The following is a 27,984-nucleotide window of genomic DNA, read 5'->3' as shown; positions in this document are numbered from 1 at the left end:
ACTAATAAATTAAATCTTAATCGTGACAACTACGCGGGTGGTCTTTTTAAAATTGACGTGAAAATTGATTTACAACGAAATACGTTGGAAATTCCCACGCTCCTATTTCTATCTAGTAGAATAAGATTTTCAAAGAATTTATCTAGATGCATGCGATCTTTATCGTTTTATGACCGACTGAAATGATTTATGAAAAATGTATGTGAAAATAAAACTGTCGTTTGTGGTTATGATTGAAGTACTAAAAAGTTATATTGGATTTGCCAATGATAATTTATGATGGATTATTTAATAGAAAATACCTACGGTGTTATTTATTTGAATATTAAATATTACAAAATTTTTAGTAAAATGTATGCTAGATATATTACAATATAAATAATTATAATATTATTAGTCAATCCAGTAATTTTTTTAATTACAAATAAATATAATTAATGATTTATTAGGATAATACATATAATTAATGTCTCTATTGTATCGATCAATATTTTAAGTTACTTCTGATAAATATTTTATAATAAACATTGACCTAATAAATATTAGTGTAAAATTAATGGAATATATTAAGTTCTTCTTTTTATCTTTTTATCCTAATGCAAAAGTATACTGGTATGAAATACAAATAAAATACTTGATTTGTATAAAACGTGTGTTTGTAACGAATAACGTTCGTGGACCATTGGTATCAGAGATTTTTCTGACAGTGCTGAAAATTATTCTTTAAGTTTGCTCAAATGATAATAGTGTTTATCTATCTATTAACGATCAGGTGGTATCATCTGTAAACAAATTAACTGAGCAAGAGAGAAAGAGATAGAGCTAAAAGGTTCTCTATAACACTCCTATTCGTCGTTCATTCCACAGTTAGTTTCTGGATGACTATTTTGTTTCCGCATTTGAACCACAACATCGCGATTTGATACTTGTATATATACTCTCAGTATTTTTTGAATATGCCACCTAACAGTACGGTCAGTGCCATTGACATGAATAAAAAAAAGAGTATCAGTGATCGTAATAATTCATGTAAGTTTATTCGCAATTATTGTGATTCCTTTAATTTTTTTTTAATTCTTTTTGAGTTAAATAATTTGTTAATATCGTTTAATTAATATTTGTATATAATTGGGTTGAATTCTAAGTTATGTCCAAATTTGTAATATAAAATATTTTAAAGTCAACACACAGCCTAGCAACGGTAAATTATTAGTTCTGATTAGATCATTAAAATCAAGCAACGTGGACACGGTTAATTATATGAATAGGTGATTTGTTCAGAAAAAAATAAAAATTGTACGCTATTGACTCCAGAGACTTGAACCCATAAAAAGGGAGAGTTAAAAGACACATAATATAGAATATATTTTAAAATATTTGCTTTGGTATTTTAATGATCAAAATATTTTTTATAGTATTTTTTTTTATTAATTATAAAATACTAAATACTGATAATATAAAATATTAGTTTTATTTTTTAAATATAAAATCCTAAAGAATATTTTGTCATCGCTTAATTGATATATAAAAGTAATGTAATTTATGTATAATATTGTAATTAAAGGTGTACAAGATACAAAGTTGCCACCAGCTGATTTCGAAAGCGCTGTAAATGCGACCGGATATGGAAAATTTCATGTTTTATTATACTTAGCAATAATACCAGTTTCTTGGGCGTCCAGTTTTGATACTGGTAACATATCTGTCATTCTTCCTGCAGCAGAATGCGATTTGCAATTAAGTCTTATTCACAAGGGAATATTAAACGCTGTCGTTTATATCGGTGAGAAAATTATTACCCATAAAATCCTATATTTTTTAGGAAGAATTATTTACACAAAATCTTTAGAAAAATATTCTAAACCAAGCACAAACCACTTATCTCAAACATATATCAAATTCTTCGAAATTCATACACAAAATTCATAATTAAAATTTTATACTCATTTAGGCATGGTATCGAGTGGATTAATATGGGGATACTTAGCAGATGTAAGAGGTAGAAAATCAATTTTAGTTTATGGATTCATGGCAGATGGAGTCTGCAACGTATTATCAGGATTTTCACAAAATTTTGAAACGCTCTTATTTTTTAAATTTCTCAGCGGAGCTATGTAAGTTTAATCATAACTCAAAATTTTCGAATCCGAGTCTGAATTAAATTTGATTTCTTTGTTATGTAAATTTTAGAATCAGTGGACCATACGCTGGAACAATGACTTATTATGCTGAATTTTATGGTGCCAAAGTTAGATCGAGAATTACACTTATTGTTGGTTTCACTGTTACTGCTGGAACCCTCATGACCTCGGGTAAATTTAAACAACAATTGTATTTTATTATATAAACGATACTTTTAATTATTTAACTGACTGATGTTTTTTTTTTTAAGCTTTGGCTTGGCTGGTAATACCACAAACTTGGTCAATCGTTCTCTGGGATGGTTATTTTGTTTACGATTCGTGGAGAATATTTTTGTCCCTTTGTGGAGTGCCTACTTTGATCGGTGTGTTTCTAATTTCATTTTTTCCGGAAAGTCCTAAATTTCTGATGAGTCAAGGACGCAAAGAAGAAGCTTTGAAAGTTTTTCGACAAATTTATAGGATTAACACTGGCAAACCGGAAGAAACTTATCCGGTAAATTATTATTTTAATATTTTCAGTGTTAAAATCATAATTCAGTTTCAGAATTTTATAAAATTGTATTTTGAATATTTAAAAGTATTTATTTAAATTTAGTAGTAAAATGTTTTTCTATAATTATTAATTATAATTCGTAATTTTTTTTGACCGATATGACATTAAATTATTAATTAGATAACCGAATTAGCTGACGATTTCGAAACAAACAGTTCAACTGACTTAACAATGGTGGATCCGTCTAAAAAATCATTTAAAAGTGGCCTACTTCAAATGAAACCGATCTTTTTTAGACCACACATATTACGATTAATTTTGATTTTGACTCTTCAATTTTGCAGTATGCTTTCGTAAGTTGTTTAAAGACATTTTTCAGAATATTTATTATTGTTAATTCCTTAAAAATTATGACCTAACATTGTCATATAAGAAGGAGAAAGAAAGAACACATTGATATGAATTTAACTAACACATAGAAATTAATTTACGATCTTAATGTATTATAAATCTTGTTGAGAAATTAACATTTTTAAGTTTTTAATTATATCTTGGATCATTAAAAATTTTTCTCCAACATAATTTATTTTTATCGGAACATATTGCTTATCGCATTTTCTGATAACATTATTGCTATTTTTGTAGTCTCAACACAATTCGGTTATGGCAACCACAACTCTTCTCTATATTGAATGACTTCAATCCAATTGATAACAATATTACCGATCACGAACCAGCATTTTGTGAAATTTTAGACATCGTCACTTATTCAAAGAATACAAATGTAACCAGCGATATGATCGAAGCAGTCGATTGTTCAAACGTAAGTTCAAATTAAAAAGGTAAAGTAACCAAAAATAAATTTTACTGATGTTTTGAAAATTTCATTTATTGTTTTGAATATATTTGATGTATTTACTTCAGAAATAAGTTTTATCATATCAGCTCGGAATTATTTTTAGATATAACATTTAATCCGCGTACCCAAAAAATGTAATTAAAACCGCACATTTTTAAATATGAATTTACAAAAAAAAAACGAAATGGAACATTCTGAGTATTATTCGAATATCTAAAAGTTAATATTTTGTATTGAGTTATAAAATTAAAAAGAAAAAAAACTTAAATTTTTATTGACGATTTGTTGGATTAGCATAATAAAAATTTACAACATAATTTTGAAGCAACTGCTGATATTGTAGAATAAAACTTACGATTCGTTATCCCAAGTTCTGCAAATATTCTTAAAAATACATTTACCATTTTAGATATAAAAATGTCTAATCTAAACGAATATAAATAATTTTTTTATCATTTTTTATCTTATAGATCGTAATATCAGAAAAGATGTACACAGACTCAACGATAGTATCAATGTCTACAATATCTTCACTTTTTATTGCCAGCATGTTTGTGAATTTATTGGGCCACAAAATTCTTTTATGTGAGTAGCTAACCACAAAAATTCATTTGTATCGTATAAAAAAAGGAAAGGAAAAATTAATAATATTCATCGTATGCAGATATTTGTTACACAGTGTGTGTCTCATCATTGATATCCATGATTTGGTCAACTAGTTACACGTTGACATTAACATTAACGTGTTTATTTGTTGGTATTATGATGACATCATTGAACATCATAGTTGGTGTCACTGTACTTTTATTTCCAACTACTTTGAGGTATTATTTTTTTATCAAATTAAAATATAACATAAATTAGATTTCCTAGAAAATTCGTGTAGATAAATATTTTATAATACTTACATGATTAGATTAATTAAAAACTTCTTATTAATTTTAAAACAAATTGTTTGACTAAACAAAAAATTGGTTTATATTAGGCTCAAAATTTCTGAATCCACTTATGGGATATTTATAAATTTTCATGAATTTTATGAACAGCCTAATGATAAATAAAAATACAACAAATATTTTACACACACACACACACACACACACACACACACACACACACACACACACACACACACACACACACACACACACACACACACACACACACACACACACACACACACACACAGAGAGAGAGAGAGAGAGAGAGAGAGAGAGAGAGACGCTCGCGCGCGCATATATATGCACATATTCTTTTAAAAATCTATTATCAATTATGAAGAACGTAGAACATTTATTGAAAATAAGTTTAATTAGATTGTTTAGTTTCTTGTAAATTTTTGTATTTTTTATTTTTAATAGAACCATGGCAGTGAGTTTGGTAATGATAATAGGAAGATCTGGATCTCTGATCGGCAATGTCGTATTTCCGGTATTGCTTGAGTACGGATGCATAGCTCCGATCATGACGATAGCTTGCTTTCCCCTTCGTAAGTATCCATCTTCAATAAAGTCCTAATATTTCTTACAAATCTCAAACTAGTATATTCCTTATTTATTATATATATATCTAATTTCAGTTGGTATCGTATTAGCATTTTTCATACCGAGCAGTAAGATTAAGAAAAACAAAAATGTTGAATCTGGATAATAAGCTTCCTAAATTACCATAAAACAAAAGGAAAAAAGAAACATTTAAAAAATACTACAATAAAAACAAAAAGGTATCATCAAGAGATTTCATTTAATTGAAATGATTAAAATGATCGAAAGACTTTATTAGTCCTATTTAAAAAGAGAAAATAGAAAAAGGAACAAAATGATTCATAACTTTGACAAAAATGATTGAATAAGCACGGAACTACGTGAAATATGAAGATCATTTTGGAATTGATAATTTTTTATTGTTTACTCGGATTCAGAAAGGATTTTGAATGTTTTTTTTTTTAATTAGAATTGAAAGAACGAGGTAGAACTTAGGATCGAAAAAAAAGGATGGACACAATGATGAGGATTGAGAGTAGAGAGTGCAACACGTACGAACGAAGGCCTTGGGTTTCACTTTCGACACATCCTGGAGAGCCCTCCAGCCTTCACCCACATGCTCGTTCTCCTCTATCCTTTTTCTACACCTTCTTCTTATTCTTCTTATTGGTCGTCCAATCTCTTATTCGGAATCTTCATTGAAATCTTTTTAATTCTAATTGGGACGCCGATGCACAGCGTTTGTTTTAATGTTTACAAAATTTGGCCCCCAAAAGTTTCAAGGTTTATATTTTAAATTATTAATTTGAATACTTAATTATTTTTTTTTTAAATTGTTTCGTTCGAGATTCCGAATTTACACGAACTTAGAAAATTTTTGATTTAATTGTACAAATATTTGTGTATATAAATTAATTTTATTTATAGGAAAGTTAGGTTTAAGTTTAGGCATATTAGATTATGTTTAGAAACGAATCGAGAATCGTTTTAAAGGGGAACTCCAATACTCGCGACTATGTTTCTATATGCAAGGGATGTATCAAAAGTTTGTAGGAAATATTTAAAACGTGATTATGTTTTTTCTGTTTTTTTTTTCGAAATTTTTATATAAATTTATATTATATATATTTTTATTATAAATTTACAAGCGAAAAATTTATGTCAACTTTTACAAGGTAAAAGTTGATAGATTATATAGTATTAATTATTAGTTAAATAATATTAATTGTTGTTTAATTTCGAACACAAACACATACATACGAGCAATATTAATGTACGCGTTTATTTATTTAAATATCAAATATGAAAATAACTTTTTAATATAAAATGTTAATATTATTTATAAAAATAAATATTACGAAAACAAAAATATGTAATTTAATAATTATTGACAAATTCTAATTATACGCGTAACAATAAACGCATACACAAGTAACATAAACACATATTAATTATAATATTGTATGTATATAATGTAAATATTATTTATATAAATAAATATCACGAAAAAAGAATATCTAATATAATAATTATTGACAAATTCCAATTATACTCATAATAATAGACCCATACACAAGTTACATAAACACATCTATAAAATATCCACTTGAGCGTGTATAATAAACGAGTTTCTAATTTGATCTGGTGGTGTAGAATAACTTGGGGTCTCCCATTATAAACGCATCGAAAGGCGCAAAATCGTTAGATAAACGAGTGATCGTAGAGAAGGCAACGAACCAACCGATTGAAAGGAACGGAAGTGGCAGATGCTTCGCTGTGCTTCTCCTAGCGCTGAGAAAGCTTTTCACAAGAGGAGTATAACACAGATAACAGTATCGTCTCGATATAAAGATACTCTCTTTATTATATCTTTATCTTTATTTTTATCTTTATCTTTATCTTAATCTTTATATCTCTTTTTTATCTTTCTCCATACTATAGACTTACCCACGCGTATATTGTCTTTTATTCGGGATACAATTAACTATTGTAGATGGTAAAAAAAAACCAATGAAGAAGAATGATTGGACAGAAAAGCATATCTGTGAAATCGCGATATGACGACTACCGACTTCTTCCATCCGTATTGAATCGTTAGAATTATTAAATCATTAAAGTAAGAGAGGAAATGTCTTTCTCTCTCACAAGATTCGATCTCTTCTTCCCTATTGTTTTACTCATCCTTCTTTTTCTCTTTTATATTTTTTTTTATTATCTTAAAGTTAAGTTTGTTTAATTAATACGAAACAATTTGTTTTTAATTCACTCATATTCTAGTTTGATAAATGTCGGTATTTATTATTCTTTTTTGTTTTTCTTTCAATCTTATGTACAAGGGTAGATTGAAAAGTTTTGAAATTGTAGATACTTTTTGAATTTTTGTAAATTCGTCGATTTACGAGTCATCGATAAAAATATAAACGATTGTAAGAAAATAATTAATAAATAAATTACTTTTGTTTCTTTTTTAATTTACTTGGATATTTAAAACAAAAAAAAGTACTTTCTTATATCTGTAGAATCGATATGCGTGGGAAAAGAAGATCACGGTAGTTCCGAGTTATTCCATGAACTTAATTAATAGAGAGTCAATTCAAAGTCGGTAAAGAAAAAATTGAGAACTGAAGTCGACTCGAATCATCGAACACCATTACTATCATAATCAATAGAAACAACATTGTTTTATTCTCTCTTTTTTCTTTCCTTTTTTTCCCCTCCTCATACCCGATTCGAAAAAAATGGAAAAGATTCGCACGCACAGTAGTCTCAAAATTAATTAAACTTTGATTGAATATTTTTTTTACTTAGTTTTTTTTTGCTTCAATCAGTTTTTTTCCTTTTCTTTTCTCAATCATCGAGAAATAGAAACAGAAAAGAACAAAATTTTTGTAAATTTGACATTAAAGACTGTTTTCTGACAAATTATGATATTGTAGATTTTGCTAAAAATGATGCATGGGTGCAATCGGAATATTTAACCGATATAATAAAACATACAGCTGGCTTTGTATTTCGATCATTAAAAAAAAAATTCATTGTGATCAATGTTTACAAATGTTACATGGCCCTTTATCAACTAAATTAAAGTTAACTATTATTAAAAATAGAGGGGGATTGTTATTTGCATCTGACGACGTCAATTTAATTTGCAAATGTACTGAAAAAATCATTCTTCAATTTAAAAACTGTATGTTCGCCAAAAATATTAACCAAAAATTAGTCATTGAAACTCTAAAAGTAATTCTACCATCAGTATTAGATTATAACAGTCATTCGCTAGAACAGGAGATTTTTAATGATCATCGTTGTAAACTTATATATCTTATTGTGCAGACTTACATAAACGCACGCCTTAAACTCGAAAGCGACAAATTAGGTGACATGAAATTCCGTACTCGTATGTATAACGATAAACTTACTATTTTCAAAAGTGAATAATTTACGTTTTGCATGATAACTTATTATTTGAAATTAAAATAATACAAATAAAAAAAATAAACATTCAAATAAACAATAAACGTTTCTTACTCTATTCATTTTTTTTATAAATTACTAATAATTACAAACTTATTGATTTACGTGATCCTTACTATTTTTACTAATTATTCTTGAATAGAAAAACATTCGAACTCGTGCCGTACTAAAATCATAGAGAACTAAAATCAGCTACCTTAACCTCTACTAGCAGACTAATGCGCATGCGTCGCTCAGCGCAAGTTAAAGAGAGACAACATCAACCTCCTATCTTCTATCTCTTTTTATTTCGCCGACAGCTTTTATGCTGGCTTGTTTGCTCTATGTGTAGTATCTCTATGCGTACAACTCGTCACGGAGGATCGATTCGTTGAAACTCGAAAACAATCGATTTTTTTTTCTTATACTCATTAGTCGTTAATGAGTCGAGGAGAAAGGTTCGAGGTCAGTGACAAAAGTCGTTGCGGTTGCAGTTCTTCTGTAATCTAGGAGGCTGTTACTTCAGTGTCGGTGGACCTCCTTCTCCACCTCCACTTCTAACTCCATCGCCATCATCTCATCCTCTTCCTCTTTCTTCCTTTTTACCCTTTCCCATAAACGAATGAGTCACTTTCAACGTGCTTCATCGCTGTTCAATCTCCCTTCGGATACGTCCAACTATTAAACCGAACGGTATGCTCTGACGTAAACAGCTATAATTATCGAAAGTAACGAACTGTCTCTTTCTCTGGATTTATTTATTTATTTTTTATTTTCTTTTCCTTTCTTCGACTTTATTATGACTTCTCTCAACACCAGATACACCATCTTTTTTCTTAAATTTGTTATTGGTAGATGTAAAAATGATAAATCTGTTCATTTATTTTGTTTTCACAATGAAATTTATTCAAATAATCCAGATACGAATGTTTAACTCACATAGAAGTTATGATTACACGTGAAACTTTAAATAAGTTTTTATCCGAATAACATTCTTCAAATCGGGATGTGCATTTTTTTCAGAAATTATTGAACCGATAGTCTTGTAATTCTGCAGACATGTAATAATACTTGTGATTTTTCTCGATTGTTTTTGATATTAATATTTTTTGGATCATGATAAGTGAAAATTCTTTCGTAAAAATTGAAGTTTCCTATTTCAAGACCTGCCATTTTGGTAATTTTTTGTTTGTTATATTTTCCTTTCTTCCAACGATAAATAAATTCGTTATGAATAAAACTAAAAATAAATTTATTCGTTTAAAATTCCAAGAACGGCCGCAATCAGCATTACCGATGATATAAACGTTTATCGTTACATGATTTGAGTAAAATTCTGTAATATTTACAATTTGCAATAAAATGCTTTGAAAAAATTTGATATGTAACTTGAAACATATATAAATATAACTGCAAAAAGCAATTGAAACGTTTAATTAAATGAAATTACCAACAATTATGTCAACAATGGGGTGTTCACATTAAAATATCCCCTTTTAAGGATTTTTGACAAATTATTATTAATTTTGAAACTATCGTAAATTTAATTTATCAACGAAAGCTTGAATTTCATAGCTTCTTTCTTTCTATTTTCCTGTTAGATTTCTTAATTTTTTTATTCTCTTGTTCTTTTCGTAAATTTATTCTCATAGATAAAACAATGATAAATCAATTTATTCATTCGTTTCAATATTTTAGTTAAATTATCTTTAAAGACTATTTTTAAAGATTAATTTTAAAAGACAAATCGTAAGTCTGATTTATATTTAATACAAGGTTGAATTACGTATCTATTTCTTTCGAATAATTTTGAAAAACGAGATCATAAATTTATTCATTTCTCCATTCAAACATTATAAATAAAATTATATTTATACATACATAGGAGACCAAAATTATTTTAAAATTGTAAATGAAATTAATTAACGTAACATTGATTCTTTATCCTTTATTCTTTCATACAAATTCCTTTATTGTTCCTTATTCCTTTCATACAAAAAATTCTTCGTATCAATGGATTCCAATACTATTAACTAATAAGACGATAAATTTATTATTAACTTCTATGTTTATATTTTAATTTCGAAATGATCATAGAAAATATGACTTAATTAACTCAAGGTCAATATTACGTAAAATAAATTTCCTTTTGAAACTTGGAACGAAGAATAAAAGATCCAAGAGAAGATCAGAAAGAGAATAAAAGACCACCCCCCCCCCCCAAGAAAAGAAAAAAAAGAAACATAAAGTGTGTCCTTGCATTCATTCGAAGTCGTCACACTCGAGAGGATACGTGTTATACGTGTTTTGTACGAATCGAATGAATCGAATAATTTTCAATAAAAATAAATAAAGAACAATAAAAGAAGACGATTGGATTATGCCGGTTTGGAAAGATTTACGTATTGTAAAAAATTGGTTGAATTAATTTTCAATAAAAAAAAAAAAAAAAAAAATAAAAAAAGAAAAAGAACAAGAAGAATAATACGTATACAAAGAAGATGATCGAAATGTTTTGGTGGATTGTTTTAATGATAAACGCGGTGCAATCGGTTGCATGCAAAAAGTAACGGCATTCGATGAAATCACAGACCGTGACGTAAATTAATTCTTTCGTTCTTTCTTCTCTTTTCTTCTCTTTTCTTTCTTTCTCATTTTCTTTCTTTCTTTCTCTTTTATTTAGAAGAAGATTGGCTCTCTCACTTTCAAACTGTCTCACGGCCTCAATGATCCGTCGCTGTGTCTCTGAATTCAGTGAACCGACTAAAACACAATGGCCTAGACGTCAACGACATTTTATTTCTATTAACTAAATTTTTATATCATAAGTATTCTACTCCTTGCATTATTTTATACAAAATGTTGTAAATGGAACATATATGAATAATATTTATCATTAATATAATTTTTTTTATATAAACTTTGCGTAAATGCAAATATTTTTTTTCCAATCATAAATGCGAAGATTGTTTTATTCTTAATACTAGAGGTTACGTGTAAATTCTAAGAAAATCTTTTTAAACGTATTTTTATATATTTTTTTATTTTTTGTTTTACATGTCACATATATTTCCATTACAATAAATGCTGATTTTTATTTTAAAAAGCAGCATGAACCTTGAAATATAGTCTTGAATTATTTTATTAAATGAAAATAAAATAAATGTCATAATATATTTATCTTAAAATCAAATTTATCGGAAGAAGTATCTCTCATGTTAATTATTTAAAATTTAAAATTTTATATCCTTTCAATTTGAATTTCCGGTATATATTTATTATATTCAATATAATTTACAATAGATCTAAAAAAAAAAACATTTAATAACACTTCTTAAATATACATATATACGAATGACCTAATAATTATATGATGATATATAAAATGCAAAATCAATGTGTTAGTGTATTTTATTTTTAAGACTTTGAAAGTAATATGATGATTATAGAAGGTTAACGTTTTCATTATCGTGATCCTGATTAACGTTCACGGTCTCTCCTTAAGTTTTCATACGAGTATACATATTTATGTATTATACTCTGGATGATCGTTATCGTTTCTTTCCAAAGCTAATTTGCCTGTTTTTTTTATCTTTTGGACTTAGAATGTTGCAAAGTGATTTAGTAACTGAAACGAGCCGCAACACGTCGAACACGTGTTTCTTTTAACTATACTTATTTACTCGCATGCACATACATACTTATAATGTAATACGACGATCAGATTAGTATACTTTCCAGCTAATTAATTAATTACGTTTATTATTAATCTTCGTCGAGTTGATTCGAGTTGTGATTATATTATTTTTTTCTTTTTCTTTGTTTTTCTTTCTTTTCTTTTCATGACGATCATACATTGTTGAATTTATCAAAGTGTCATGAAAAAGATTGTATCTGTTAATTATAATTACGTAAAATAATTGTGTGCGATTATTGGGAGAAGAATTTGTTTTTAAAGAAAAAAAGAAAATGAAATTCTATGTCAAAACTTATTTTCGTTCGATCATTCTATTAAATTATGATCTTGACTTAAAGTATTATATTTACATGAATACGTACGTGTACATGATTTATGAATGAATTATGAAATATGACGTCAAACTTTCTTACTTGATTTTTTCTTTGGCAACAAATACGCGGATGTTTATGTACAGGATGGGTCAAAAGTTTTTAGATGATATTAAAAATTACTCATTACTTTTTTATACTTTCTAAACTTATGTTATTTTGTTTAAATTGTAAATATATGATCCTAATTACTTTTTTACCATCTGCAAAACAATTAACTTAAAAAGTTTCAAAAAAAGAGGAACCAATTAATTATTATAATAACCAATGAACTCTTGTGACCTATTTAAGAAATTTTGACATATTCTATCAGTGTATGTGGTTGCTTCGACAAATCTATGACATTTTAATTATTATTTTATTCTGAAAAAAATAATTATCCAACAAAATCTGTTTCTTAAAAAATAAAATTAATACCAAATGAATATTCTATAAAATAATACATATATATGATATTATGATACTATAATTTTTAGAGTAAGACAAAAGTAATAAATTTTCATATCTCTTTTATTGACTAATATTTATCAATTATCATTATGTATAATTTCTTTTCATAGGTGATGATAATATGTATATTGCATTTTTAAAAAATGTTTTATCTCTAGAGACGAAAAATTGAACTGGTGTTTTTCCGAATGGACAGAACTTTCCGGTAAACCTAATATATACATATGTATAAAAATACCAAATGGATAATGCAGATGGTAAAATAATATTTATGCTCGTGTGAATTTTTTATTCGAGAAATAATATATTACTCTAAGAAATATAAAAAAATATTAATTAAAATGTTATAGATTTTTAGGGTCAACCATACACTGATAGAGTATATAACAATTTTTAAATAGGTCAAAAGTTATTTACATAAATTATATATACTTTATATAACTTATATATGTTATATATATAAAATATATAGGATCCACCAGGTATGAGTTATACTAATCTACGTATATGCATATGCGATTTATGTTACGATCTATGTCGTCGAGTACTTTTTCATTTCAGAATATAGTATATACTTGTACATATATATAGTTAGGTATGTAAATGAGCCCATTATTCGCAAGTATCTACCGCTAGGACCGCTATGCCAGTCCTCGAACCGTGTGAATCCTTGCTCCTTACCGTTCTTACCTTCTTTCTCGTGCCTTTCTCGTCCATTTCCTCTCTCCTTCCACTACCCCTTCCCTCCTTCTCATCATTCTTCTCACCCCTTCTCACTCACTCAGTTTCCATTTAATCTATCTCTATCTATTTCTCATAAACTTTCCACGTCGGTTATCCTCTTCATTATCTCATCTTCTTATCGCTCTTCTTCGTTCTTTCTTCTCTTTTCAACAACCCTCGCTTCCCGAATCCACGCTCCACCATTCTTCCCAACCCTCCCTCCTCTCATTCCTTCACCATCACCTTCTTTTTCATCTTCTTCTTCATCTTCTTCATCCTCATCTGCTTTTATTTCCGTATTTTTTTATTTTTTTTTATTCGACCTATTCGTCAGTAAAGTGTAGACGAACCGACAAAAGAATTTAATGTAACTTTCGTTTCTATTATTAAATTCTTTATCAATTATTACGATCAACAATTTCGTGAGATTATTTCTCTTGTATGATATTTTATCTTTATCGTTTCGTCATTTTGTTAAATATTATTTTGACTTAAATGCGATCTCGTTTCGAACGTATAACAATTATGTTCCAGTTTGTTTGAGAATATGATTGTAATCTTATAAATGAATTTATTAGTAAATATGCTGGATCATTAAAAAAAAACGAGGATATTAAATAAAATTTCTTCTCGCGCTCTTTCTTATTAATTATACACTAACTATGTTTGTTAAGAATTATCTAATTGCAAGTAGGAAAAATTTCCGGGGCAACCTTGAAAAAATTATGACGTAAAACACAAAAAAATTTTCAACTCTTTACATACTAAACTCAGAACTTTTCAGTCCTCCTATATTTTCTTCTATGTATTTCGTGTAAGTAAATATTATTACGCACATTGCCTGGTTTAGACAATGCATAAAATGCTATGTCATCCTGTTTCGTAGAATGTCTTCACATGCTAGACTTAGAACTTTTCATATCTCCAATACGTAAAAAAAACACAGTACACATTTCTTTTAATAAATAATTATTACTTCCATTTATATTCAATCTAATGGTGACAAGATTAGAAATTAAAAATTGTAAAATAATTCAAATAAAAAATAAGAATAAAATATTTGATTTAGTCATCTCTAACGTATCATTGATAATATTGAACACGAAAATTGATATATATCGGATTAAAATTAAAAGTGAACATTGCAAATTTCGATGATCGATTATAAATTTCAAATAATAAATTCCAGCAACTTCACGGTTTTAACGATCAATTTCAAAAAAACTTAGGTTAGTAATCAAACCATATTAATATTCAAATCTCGTGGAAATGAATCTTGATAATTTAAGAGAGTCACTTAGATTAAATACACATTTGTAAAAATCCAAGAAATAGAATAGAAGAAGAAGAAGAAGAAGAAGAAGAAGAAGAAGAAGAAGAAGAAGAAGAAGAAGAAGAAGAAGAAGAAGAAGAAGAAGAAGAAGAAGAAGAAGAAGAAGAAGAAGAAGAAGAAGAAGAAGAAGAAGAAGAAGAAGAAGAGCTACAAGTTTTTGAAAAAGTATACAAAGTTTTAGTTATAATGTTTGTTAGTTCAACCTTAAATCTGTGCAAGTAGAAGAAATCTTCTATTTCTTTTTATTTTCCCTACTACCATTTTTTTCTTTTTTTCTTTTTTCTATTTTATTCTATTCTATGACATAGTGTGTCATGAAGCTATCCTTCTCTTTCCTTCTATCTCTATCTCTGTCTCGCGTGACGGCGCGTACCAATCCGACAGCTGTCCATGTCAAATCCGTACCGCGTCACAAACAACTAACAAAACAGATAAAGAGAGAAAGAGAGAGAGAGAGAGAGAGTAAGTGACCAACGTCTCAATAATTCGGTGAGACAAGGACGGAAAGAAGTTACGCGCGACGTCAGCGAAATTGAAAATTGCACTCTCAGCACGAGAATCCTTTTCGGCCATTAAGCCACTTCCTTCTTTTCCCATCCTCTCACCCCCAACCCTCTTACTCTCACCCCCTCCCCACAACCACAAACACCACTACAATTCACCGCTTCCCCTTCTACAAACCTTTACACCTCTTCATCTTCTTATTTTCTTCCTTTCTTCTTTATCATCTTTATCTTCCCTCCCTCTCCTCCTCTCCCTCTCTTCCTCCACCCGCTTCTTCCACTTTATCCTTCAGTTTACACTTTCTGTTTCTGTTTTCTCTACTACTCGTTTGTTTTTGTTCCCTTTTTCCTCGTACCTTTTGTCGGCACTCGTGTAACACATCGAAAGGGTGGTTTCCAAAGTGGGTGGGCATCGCTTAGGGTTCGAGTCACTGGATAAAGAAAATATATTCTTTGGATTGTTTTTTATCATCTGCAACTTGCGTCGTTCTTCTCGACGAAGGCTTTTGTTTCGCTTCGACGATTCTGATGACCCTGGAATGCTTTATAGAGTCCAGTCGAAGGTGAAAACTTTTATGGGATCATAGAGAAAAAAGATTTATTTTCGATCTGGGTGATGGGTAAGTCCTTCGGACAAATTTCTTCTTTTTCGAAAGGCTATTTTTTTTCATATTTTAATTCGTTCATTTGGTAAAAATTGTAAACTTGCAATTGGGATATGCAGAATTATTTTCAATGTGCGTTATATATTAAAAGATTTTTGAATATTTTCTTTTTATACAATATATAAAATTTAGTTGATTTTTATCTCACAATATTTTTGTAATTTTCCTTTTAGTTTAACACGAATGCAAAAATAAGCAAAAAATTGTTATTTTTTTTGCAATATTGCAATAATTCCTTTTTAAATTTGACACAAGAAGAGTAATATTTTTTTTATTCAACAAAAATACGATAATTGAATATTTTCAATTTATTCGAATACCAAATTTGCGTTGAAGTTCAATAAAAAGAGCAATTTAATTTTTATTTAAATCTTACCACGGTAGAGCAATTTGTCGTTGGTATATTTTATTTCGTACATTGTCGTTTAGATATGTTTATACAGTAGAATTACAGTGTTTCAGTAATCGTATTGCAGGAGACAGAAAATCAAGGGAAAAGACAAATAACTTAAGAAGTAACAAGGAGAATTTAGAAGAGGATAGAGTATTATCACCGATCGAAGAAGAATCGGAATCCTCGACAGAACAGTTGGTGGATTACACTACCAACGATCCCGAAGAAGATTCTTTTTATCAGACGACACGTATTCGATACAACAAGGATTGTCTGAGTTCTTTGCCGAAGAATTACGATCGTAATCGTCCTTTCGACAACTCGTCCTTTCGTTCCAACGAACCGAACAATGTCAAGAATTCGTCCTCTGGGGAAAGTAGTTCTGGCGACGAACGAAATACCGCTGAAACAAATTGTTGCTATCAAATTTGCGATAGATCGAAATTAGGTAAAAATTTTATTAACGGGCTGGAAACTATTTGTAATAAGGGGGAGGTAGCAGGGAGAAAAATTCGTAGTATTTATCATCTTTTAATTTTACTTAAATTATCCTTAATTTAAATTAAATTAAAAGTACATTGACAAAAGAAAAACCATACTTTTTACGTTTATTGAATTTTTATAATTCTTTTCTTACCCTCTCCTTAAAAGCACAAAAAATATCAATTCTAGAAAAATATTGGAAGAATAATTTTACATTATATAAAACATTAAATACCAATATTATTATTTTTTATATAATATATTATAAGCTGTTTTTTCCTGGAGACAGAAAATTATATTTTGCAAGAGAATGGGGGGAACATTTGTAGTTCAATCATTTTCTTTCTGTGTCTATAAATCTTAACAAATTATACAATTACGAAGCTACGAATAATAAAAATAAAAATAAAATAAAATATATTTGAAAGCATTGGAAACACTTTCTCGGTTAGAAACGGAAGCATCCGGTGATAATGATGAACCAAGATGTACAAGTCCACGAGAAGAGAACTTGTCGAAGACTTTGAAGTGGTTAGAAAGTAGATTGTCGCAATGCGAAACGGACATAGTCGCTTTGAGAAAACAATTCGGTCTGGAAAAGTTTCAAAATCGACGGTACGCCTTGCAGTGTTACGAGAAACACGCTCAGACACAGAACATACTGAAAAACGATCTACACGTGTGGAAGAACAACTTAGACGCGAGAATCAAGGCGCAAATCGTCAGATGGCAACTGGATGAGAGGAAGAGGATCAGTGAAGAAATTGCCAAGGTTACTGGAATGTTTTCCCAGGTTAAATCAAACTTCTATATTAATATTTTTAATCAAATAAATCATTTTGATTAACGTATCGAATTAATTTAATTAACAGACTAATTTATAATTTGTTTTGAATAGTCATTGAAGCGTGTTTTTTTTTGCCACGATCAATCAACTTCTATTAATATCTTAATTTTAATGAATTATTTTAATCAACTACGAATTCTAAACAATAATACGAATTTGTTGTTTAATTGTAAGAAAAATTTTTAGGAAATGACGAAGAATTTACAAAAGAGTATGAACGAGTGGCAAGAAAAAGATTCTCAAAAGATTACTGAATTGATAAAAAATGAAAGAATTCGTCAAGACGTTGAAATGCAAAATACTAGAAAAGTTTATGAAAAGATACAAAGACATTTGCAGAATTTGGATAAACGTAATCGAAATTCTTATGTGAATTTTCGCAAACAGATGAATGTTTGGGAGGAACGTTTGAAGGAGGAAGTTATTCGACTGCATGAGAATAATTTGAAGGAATTTCGACAACAGCCTAAATTTTGGTAAACATTCTATACATTACTTTTTTTATTCTAATACAATGATTAATATTTAGATTTGTTTATCCATTTTATATTATATCTATTTATGCATCCTAATATTTATTCAATTCTGACGCTATTTTACTATAATTAAAATTACTATAAAATTATTATTATAATATTCATGCATAGTAATTAATTTTTCGTTAACATAATACTGATTCTAAATTATTTTAAAATACCGACCAAACAAATGAAAATGATTTATTTAAGGCATAGCGATCAAGACGGGATGAAACACAATTCAGTAAAGTCACCCGTTAGAACAGAATTGTCGATGGAAATCCAAAGAAGATCGCAGGATCAAGAATACAATTTTATTAAGGACAATGAGTTTATAAATTATCAAGAAATGAATGCAAAGGATATGCGTAGATTGGAACAACTTTTTAAATGTAAACTTAAAAATCAACGAGACGAGTTTATTAAACTTTTAACAGCAAAATTTGCCAAACTCTGGGAAGCTTTCGAACAATTTAAATATAATTTTCAATTGGATCGAAGATATCGGGAATACGAACCAGAAATGTTGACATCCTCGGTGATGACAGATCAAATTGAAGAAGATGTAACAGATGCTAACGATACTAATCAAGACGACGGAAGAAAAACAAAAATTTTTGGAAAAAGATAATCAAATCATTTGTTAATTTTTTTTAGATTGTTAAAAAGGAAAATTTTTATATATAATAATATAATAATAATATAATAAATTTTATTTTATTTTATTCTTTTAAAAATTTTTTTAATAAATTACACTAATAAATTTTATTGTTATTTTAAAAAATTCGTTAGTTTAATTTTATATAAAAGAAACTACTTTACACCTAATTTTGTTCCTGATTCGTTATAATAATTCTGTGTTATTTTATTTTATTATTGTTTAATAGTTAAGATATTTTGAAAAGATGAGTTTATCCTTTTTGTTTATTCTTTTTGTCTATCAGTTATCATTACCGTGCGTGTACAAATTCTTTCTCGTGTTTTTCGTGTTCACGGAGGATGTCCAAGGTGACGTCAGCGGTTCGCGACGCGTGCAACGTCCTTTCGTCCGAATGTAATGCATTGCATTGCACGATCCGGTACGATTTTCATCAAGGAATCGCCGTCTATGTACTTCCGTAAAGCAAACGTATATTATATAGGTTTATATATATACCTAGAAGATACATTTACTATCTACTAATCTAATACATACTTCTCCGCTCACATATTCCTGAATCATGTTCATTTAAATTTCATTACTCAAATGTTACAACAATTTTAGATTTTATTATGTTTACAGGAATTTTCAATATTTCATTATTTTTTTTTTTCAAATAATTATTATCGTTCATTAAGTAATATATTATAATTGAAACATTTTTATTATTTTTATATGAAAACTATGCTGTGGTTCAAATTTCTTTAGAATATCTCAACAATGATTTATTGTAAATCTTAAAATTGTAATTTTTGACTTTTTTTCGACAATAAAATAGAATTAATTAATAATTATTATTCATTTAATTTTTATCATATTCCACAATAATTAATTGTTCAATTTTAAAATTATTTTATATCCAAATAATCGTTATTAATATTATATTTTTTATTTAAATTTGAATTGAATAAAAATATTGGACATCTTTAATTGTAACATTCAAAATTTCTTATTGATTATAAACAAAACAAGAAAAAGATCAAATAATTAATAAACAAAAAAAACATATATAATTTACGATCTCGATAGTTCTTGATCAGAATAAGTAAATCGAAGGCGATAACGTTAGGTTAACGCAAGTAGAGCAGGAACGGCAGAACGAAAAGACATTCTCTCGGTATTCGTCGTAGTGTTTGTGTTTTCTGAACAGACCAGAGGGACAAGCGCGTCCAATCAGATTCTTCGTGGGAAGTTGTACCTTCTGCCACTACTTCTGTACTAAACCTGACACTCGATGTTATTTCGTAGTTGAACCGATAAGGAGAGAAAATATTTTTATCGTCCTTATAAAACATATTACAATGAGACACATAAATTACAACATATAACGTTACAGATTACTATCGTTTAACTAGGATATTAATATTTACATTATAAATTAGAATTAAATAAATATATTATGAACAATTGTTTCATTAGTATATACAAAATTTATTTTTGTTATTTATTTGTTTATTAAAAATTTATTTATTAAATCTTTCACAAATTAAATGATTCAATCTATATAAAGAAAAGGATGGATATATTTTATATGATAAAATAATATTTTTGATAATTTAGTAAAATTAATAATAATATTTTGTAAATACTATTTTTATTTTGTTTAAGTATCGAAAATATTAAATTATATAAATATGTAATGTGTTAAAATTTATTTTTTGAAATATTCAGATATTTTAAACGAATTGATACAAAAATATATGTATAAAAGATTGAACGTTTAACAAAAACACATTTTAATGTTAATTACACACACTAAAAATAAATAAATCGATTAGTGACGAATTAAATGGTTCACCCATTACAGAAAGTATAAATTATAAGTATATATATATATATATGGTATAAAATTACGTATTGTGTATGGTAGAATTCAATGGTTGATTACATCTTTTATTCCCATTTATATACCTCGATCGTATCTTACTGAAAGGTTTTCTTCAACGTTCTTTAGAATTATAATCTACCTTCTCTGATTTTCTTTTTTTTTTATCTTGACGTGTATCACAATCAGTGTAATAGACAGAATAGAAGATTACGTAAATCGTTCGAATAGATTTTCTGAATCGTTAGAGAAAGAAGTTAGGTCCTACCGATTGATCTTAGATCGCGTGACAATAAAGGAACGGAACGAAATCATCCTTCTTTTGCAAAAGACGTTAACGAAGAATAGTTCCTTTTTTGGTCATTCCTTTTATTTATATTTTCTTTTCTTTTTTTTCTTTTAACGAGACTAACAAAACGAAAAGAGAATAAAATTCGTCTTTCTTAGAACACTTTCTTTCGTGGGAATCTGCTTTATTCTATTCGTAACAGGACAAAGCGTGGCCGAGGGATATTAAATTGAAAAAGATCTGCTTTTTAAATAATTTACTGTTATAATAATAATTGTTAAGTTTGTTACGAATTAAAAATTGTATATTATATTTTTGATGTCTCGATATTTACAAAATTGTTAATGAGAAACTAATTTGACAAATTTCTATGAAAAATAATTCATCCCCATTTTTATCATTTCAATCTCCATTTACTCAAACAATTATTATTTAATATAGTGTTAACCTTTGTTTTTTATCCAATCTAATAAATCTTATCATCGCTTGTTCATAATTTGGTCTGCCGAAGTTCTTTACCTTCCAATTCAAGCATTAAAGTCTCCACCTATAGGGTAAATGTTCCTCTTCCAGTTCATGTAACAGTTTATGTGTTTATATTCTAAATATATTAGCTAATTATTTATTATCAATAATTAATTATCTTCAAACTTAATCGGTTCACGGAACCTTTACAAGTGTCAAAATATTTTATGTAACCCTTTTTCGTAAAAAAAAAACACCTTTTCAATGTTTCATATTTTCGTGTTCTACTTTTTATGCTATTTGAAATAATCATAAAAATAATTGCCAACACTATTTACTTATGTTACATGAAATTTTTCAAACACAACAAATGATATTGATACAATGTAATAATATTATTTTTAAAAATATCATTCGTGGAATTTAGGAATGTTACGTGTTATTACGAAGATTTTGTGAAATACAGTTTTAAGACAGCAATAGCTTTATAATAATTTATAATAATAAAAATATTCATTTTTATATTACCATAATATTCTGTTTCTAAGAATTTAATATAATGACTTAAAAAAATTTTATAGAAACTTAAAATATTCATTTATCTTACCACAATATATCCTGTTACTAAGAATTTATCTAATGATTTCAAAATTTTGGTTGATAGTGTACATATTGGTATTTATACGCATAGTATTACGGAATAGCTAATTAGTAAGAATCCCGTCGATCGGGAATAATCTTAATTATTCAAAGGCACCGTTCGTTGGTTCGTTCGTTTGTTCATTCCTTGGTTCATCCGATTCCGTATCAATGGCCGTGAGGATCGCATAGAAGCGTATAGCCACGCTCGAAAGGAAGGCAGAAAGATCTAGAAAGGAGCCGTTATGCGAAACATCTCGATTACTCGCGAGAGAATCTGTCCACCACTGGTACGAAGATGTCTCAACCGCGAAACGATAAATTCTGTCTTGAGATCGTGCGTATCTACAACTTATACGATAACTGTGTGTGTATCAAAGAGAGAGAGAAAGAGAGAGAGAAAGAGAGAGAGAGAGAGAGAAAAGGTGAGAGAAAGAGACGTTCTCTAACTTCGAAAGTAGGCCATCGTGTGATTATCTACAAGACAGGATTACATCGATAAATATAAAATTTAACATTACTTTTTAAATCCTTGACATTTATGTAACACGATTTTACTTATTTTTTATATCGATTTATGAAAGTTTATATAGAAGAGTACTATATATATACTCTTATATATAATACTATATACTATATACTATATACTACTTATATATAAGAGTAGGGAGTATTTACTAAATTATATTTAATTAAATTCTTTTTTGAAAATTATAAATATAAAATTAAATATTACTTGAGTAACATAATTTTACTGTTTTTTTATATCAATTTATGAATATTTGTCTAGAAGATGGGCATATTTACTAAATCATATAATTAAATTATTTCTCTTGAAAAACAAAGATTATAAATAATAGGATTTAATATTACTTTTAATAGTTAATATTTATGAAACATGAATTTACTTATTTCATCTAAAAGATGGGCGTATATTTATTAAATTATATTTAATTAAATTCTTTTTTGAAAATTATAAATTATAAGATTTAATATTACTTTTAATCATTGATATTTATGTAACATGGTTTTACTTATTTTTATTTCGATTTATGAATGTTTGTCTAATAGATGAGAATGTTTATTTAATCAAATACTTAATTTTTAGAAAAATATAATAATTATATATTTCACGCTGTTGGAATTAAAGAAACAACCGGAATAACATACGACGAACCATAATATTTCACCACGAATGTCGAACTATGACTGACACGCGTACATACGACGCAGCTAATAACAGCGAATGCTTACATTTAGTGTCTAAATAAACTTTGTTTATATTTATATTTAGAAATCATTTCTCTCTCTCTCTCTCTCTCTCTCTCTCTCTCTATGTTTCGTTTTATTTAACGTATAGGAATGAAATTTATTGTTTTCATTAGGATCATAGAATGATTGTATTTTATTCCAAATATATTTTAATAACGTGTGTATAGAATAAATTATTAATTCGATAACTAATAAATAATTTAAATAAATTAACAATAACAAATATAAATCGATCGATTGAAATAACGAAAGAACAAACGTTTCCTTAAAGAAAAAAAGATAAGACGAGATTAACTAATTATAAAATGTTTAATTAAGAGGAATGAAAAAATCCAATATTTTTTTAATACTTATCCTTAATTATAATAATTACAAATTCCATAATTACTAATAATAATCAATTTCCTCAGAATGTTTTTTGTTCCCCCCCCCGGATTTTGTAGTTCATTGCTATTTCGATTCATTAATTATTCTTTTTAAATTTCTATTTAACGGAACTTAACGTCAATTCGAAAATATTAGTGTTTGTTCGTAGTCTTTTTAAAGAGAAGTTACGTCTTCCTTTCAACGAAATAGAAAACGTATAATAGTATGAGAAAGGTTGTACGAGAAAGAAACAGAAGAAAAATAAGAAACAGAAGAAGAAGAAGAAGAAGAAGAAGAAGAAGAAGAAGAAGAAGAAGAAGAAGAAGAAGAAGAAGAAGAAGAAGAAGAAGAAGAAGAAGAAGAAGAAGAAGAAGAAGAAGAAGAAGAAGAAGAAGAAGAAGAAGAAGAAGAAGAAGAAGAAGAAGAAGAAGAAGAAGAAGAAGAAGAAGAAGAAGAAGAAGAAGAAGAAGAAGAAGAAGAAGAAGAAGAAGAAGAAGAAGAAGAAGAAGAAGAAGAAGAAGAAGAAGAAGAAGAAGAAGAAGAAGAAGAAGAAGAAGAAGAAGAAGAAGAAGAAGAAGAAGAAGAAGAAGAAGAAGAAGAAGAAGAAGAAGAAGAAGAAGAAGAAGAAGAAGAAGAAGAAGAAGAAGAAGAAGAAGAAGAAGAAGAAGAAGAAGAAGAAGAAGAAGAAGAAGAAGAAGAAGAAGAAGAAGAAGAAGAAGAAGAAGAAGAAGAAGAAGAAGAAGAAGAAGAAGAAGAAGAAGAAGAAGAAGAAGAAGAAGAAGAAGAAGAAGAAGAAGAAGAAGAAGAAGAAGAAGAAGAAGAAGAAGAAGAAGAAGAAGAAGAAGAAGAAGAAGAAGAAGAAGAAGAAGAAGAAGAAGAAGAAGAAGAAGAAGAAGAAGAAGAAGAAGAAGAAGAAGAAGAAGAAGAAGAAGAAGAAGAAGAAGAAGAAGAAGAAGAAGAAGAAGAAGAAGAAGAAGAAGAAGAAGAAGAAGAAGAAGAAGAAGAAGAAGAAGAAGAAGAAGAAGAAGAAGAAGAAGAAGAAGAAGAAGAAGAAGAAGAAGAAGAAGAAGAAGAAGAAGAAGAAGAAGAAGAAGAAGAAGAAGAAGAAGAAGAAGAAGAAGAAGAAGAAGAAGAAGAAGAAGAAGAAGAAGAAGAAGAAGAAGAAGAAGAAGAAGAAGAAGAAGAAGAAGAAGAAGAAGAAGAAGAAGAAGAAGAAGAAGAAGAAGAAGAAGAAGAAGAAGAAGAAGAAGAAGAAGAAGAAGAAGAAGAAGAAGAAGAAGAAGAAGAAGAAGAAGAAGAAGAAGAAGAAGAAGAAGAAGAAGAAGAAGAAGAAGAAGAAGAAGAAGAAGAAGAAGAAGAAGAAGAAGAAGAAGAAGAAGAAGAAGAAGAAGAAGAAGAAGAAGAAGAAGAAGAAGAAGAAGAAGAAGAAGAAGAAGAAGAAGAAGAAGAAGAAGAAGAAGAAGAAGAAGAAGAAGAAGAAGAAGAAGAAGAAGAAGAAGAAGAAGAAGAAGAAGAAGAAGAAGAAGAAGAAGAAGAAGAAGAAGAAGAAGAAGAAGAAGAAGAAGAAGAAGAAGAAGAAGAAGAAGAAGAAGAAGAAGAAGAAGAAGAAGAAGAAGAAGAAGAAGAAGAAGAAGAAGAAGAAGAAGAAGAAGAAGAAGAAGAAGAAGAAGAAGAAGAAGAAGAAGAAGAAGAAGAAGAAGAAGAAGAAGAAGAAGAAGAAGAAGAAGAAGAAGAAGAAGAAGAAGAAGAAGAAGAAGAAGAAGAAGAAGAAGAAGAAGAAGAAGAAGAAGAAGAAGAAGAAGAAGAAGAAGAAGAAGAAGAAGAAGAAGAAGAAGAAGAAGAAGAAGAAGAAGAAGAAGAAGAAGAAGAAGAAGAAGAAGAAGAAGAAGAAGAAGAAGAAGAAGAAGAAGAAGAAGAAGAAGAAGAAGAAGAAGAAGAAGAAGAAGAAGAAGAAGAAGAAGAAGAAGAAGAAGAAGAAGAAGAAGAAGAAGAAGAAGAAGAAGAAGAAGAAGAAGAAGAAGAAGAAGAAGAAGAAGAAGAAGAAGAAGAAGAAGAAGAAGAAGAAGAAGAAGAAGAAGAAGAAGAAGAAGAAGAAGAAGAAGAAGAAGAAGAAGAAGAAGAAGAAGAAGAAGAAGAAGAAGAAGAAGAAGAAGAAGAAGAAGAAGAAGAAGAAGAAGAAGAAGAAGAAGAAGAAGAAGAAGAAGAAGAAGAAGAAGAAGAAGAAGAAGAAGAAGAAGAAGAAACCATCGGACTAGTACATGTGTTATCGGATATAAGTTTGCGTGGAAAAAATGTTAAGCGTTCCATACAGTTGTCGGTACTTGGTAATTAACTTGTTCGGGGCTGTCGCTCGATTCATCTAAATCTGAGCGTAGAAGCGTACCATGCACGTCGTTTACTTCTAACGTTTCTTCCTTCTCACAACTCAACTACCCGTTTTGCGACTATCCGTTCGATACAAAGAAAGAAATAAAAAGAAACAGAGAGAGACAGAGAAGTAGAAAGAGAGAAAGACATAAAAAGGAACGAGATTCAATATTTATTGGATTAGATTCGTACCCTTATTTCATAAAAAGAGAATTAAAATACAATATTTTATCTGAAAACTTTATCTTAATTAATATCACAGTAGTAATTATGAAATTAATTAGGTGGTTATATGAAGTACTATATTCTGAGAAGAGAGAGAAAGAGGTGAGAACGATAAAAGTAATTGTAATTAATTGTAATTGAAATTTGGCGTAAGATTTAATAATAATTAAACGTTAATTGGTTATATTTGTATTTGGTAATATGCATTATATGCAATTTGATATTATCATTTGTCATACATTGTGTATTATTTTAATTTGTAATTTCAAAAAAATATTTGCCCATAATTATGAAAGTTGTCTAACCGTAAGTCCACCAATATATATTTTCTTTCCTGATATGTAAAGAATTACATTTGAACACTAAATGAATTCTATATAATATTGAAATAACAAATACTATCAAACAGTTCATTTTTGACAATATCGTGAAAATTACATTAAATTAATAAAATTTAAAATAATGTAGTGTGAAATAACTGATAAACTCATTTTTTTTCAATTTTGACTTTAGACCACTTTCATAATTTTAGGCACATATATGAATTGTTATTTTTTATTTGACAAAGTTAAAAAGAATTATTATAAAGATCAGGTGTATCGTAAATGTAGTCAAATACTTCAGTTACACTTAAAGTATGTGCGATTTAGTGTGTCGTGTCTAGCAACGAACACAAGATCCGTATTAGTGTTTACGCACGCGTCACATAACGCATGACGTATGTTGAGTACACGCGAACCAGCCTTCACAATTTACTTAATTACGAGCAGACCGTTAACGTTAAAGTACCGTTTGCAACTTTCAATGTCGACCGACTGTTGTACGTGATTATTATATAAGGGGATGGGGTAGATGACATAGACGATCTAAGAAGTTGTTTTATCGTTTCGCAAAATTTATAACTAAATTTTCTTTGATTTACATTTGCCCTTATTTTTTTTCATCTTAATGATTCATTCAAATTTATTTGAATATTATTATTATTATACAAAATTTATTATCATATTCATTTTCAGTAATATTTGTTTTTTCGATTTGTTTGATATTATTTCAAATTATTTTGTTGTTGTTTTATATTTCAATAATAATTGGTTATTGGATATTGTGGAATTTTGTGCGTAATTTTATATATAATAATAATTTAAAGTAATTAAATTACTTTTCAAAGAATCTAATATTACGTGTAATTAAATTCATAATTTTACATTTAATACTACACAGTAGTTAAAAAATAATATTACATGTTATACAAAATTACATATTCTTCAAATAAAAAGCATACACTTAAAATAATGCAAAAAAAAAAAAAAAGAATAAAGGAACAATACTATAAATTTCTTACAGAAACAAAATAATTATTTGCTTACAATTAATATTATAAGTACGCGAGTACTCTACAATAGATGGTAAAAGCAAATG

General features: G+C 28.1%; 2 protein-coding genes across 3 annotated transcripts; both read left to right on the top strand.

The window, feature by feature from the left end:
• Nucleotides 1–587: 587 nt before the first annotated feature.
• On the top strand, nt 588–6,416 carry LOC107069174 (uncharacterized). Of its 2 annotated transcripts, XR_016175824.1 has the most exons (12): nt 588–1,029; nt 1,565–1,783; nt 1,952–2,114; nt 2,191–2,312; nt 2,393–2,637; nt 2,818–2,990; nt 3,283–3,460; nt 3,967–4,081; nt 4,161–4,320; nt 4,858–4,985; nt 5,076–5,219; nt 5,450–6,416. XR_016175824.1 is itself a non-coding variant. In XM_015326247.2 (11 exons), the coding sequence occupies exons 1-11, from the start codon at nt 957–959 to the stop codon at nt 5,144–5,146; spliced, it is 1,647 nt and encodes a 548-aa protein (XP_015181733.1). In that variant the 5' UTR covers nt 588–956; the 3' UTR covers nt 5,147–6,416. The 2 variants fall into 2 exon arrangements, 1 of the variants encoding a protein (XP_015181733.1); XM_015326247.2 differs by having other exon boundaries at nt 5,076–6,416.
• Nucleotides 6,417–15,158: 8,742 nt separating this feature from the next.
• On the top strand, nt 15,159–19,804 carry LOC107069169 (uncharacterized). The gene is made up of 5 exons (XM_015326233.2): nt 15,159–16,130; nt 16,652–17,017; nt 17,505–17,845; nt 18,086–18,375; nt 18,628–19,804. The coding sequence occupies exons 1-5, from the start codon at nt 16,127–16,129 to the stop codon at nt 19,046–19,048; spliced, it is 1,422 nt and encodes a 473-aa protein (XP_015181719.2). The 5' UTR covers nt 15,159–16,126; the 3' UTR covers nt 19,049–19,804.
• The last annotated feature ends 8,180 nt before the right edge of the window (nt 19,805–27,984 follow it).

This window comes from Polistes dominula, unplaced genomic scaffold, assembly GCF_049000335.1.
Source record: "Polistes dominula isolate Pdom_NZ unplaced genomic scaffold, Pdom_raw_medaka contig_15, whole genome shotgun sequence".
NCBI classification, from domain to species: Eukaryota; Metazoa; Arthropoda; class Insecta; order Hymenoptera; family Vespidae; genus Polistes; species Polistes dominula.
The sequence above is the reverse complement of the archived record's forward strand: the minus strand, read 5'-3'. Positions and strand labels throughout refer to the sequence as shown.

What these genes read in the sequence shown, in the direction of transcription:
- LOC107069174 (XM_015326247.2), top strand. Translation starts at nt 957, where the DNA reads ATGCCACCTAACAGTACGGTCAGTGCCATTGACATGAATAAAAAAAAG. An exon ending in TGGAACCCTCATGACCTCGG is followed by an intron (nt 2,313 to 2,392) that starts GTAAATTTAAAC and finishes TTTTTTTTTAAG; the next exon opens with CTTTGGCTTGGCTGGTAATA. An exon ending in CAATTTTGCAGTATGCTTTC is followed by an intron (nt 2,991 to 3,282) that starts GTAAGTTGTTTA and finishes CTATTTTTGTAG; the next exon opens with TCTCAACACAATTCGGTTAT.
- LOC107069169 (XM_015326233.2), top strand. An exon ending in TTGCGATAGATCGAAATTAG is followed by an intron (nt 17,018 to 17,504) that starts GTAAAAATTTTA and finishes TTTCTCGGTTAG; the next exon opens with AAACGGAAGCATCCGGTGAT. An exon ending in TTACTGGAATGTTTTCCCAG is followed by an intron (nt 17,846 to 18,085) that starts GTTAAATCAAAC and finishes AAAAATTTTTAG; the next exon opens with GAAATGACGAAGAATTTACA.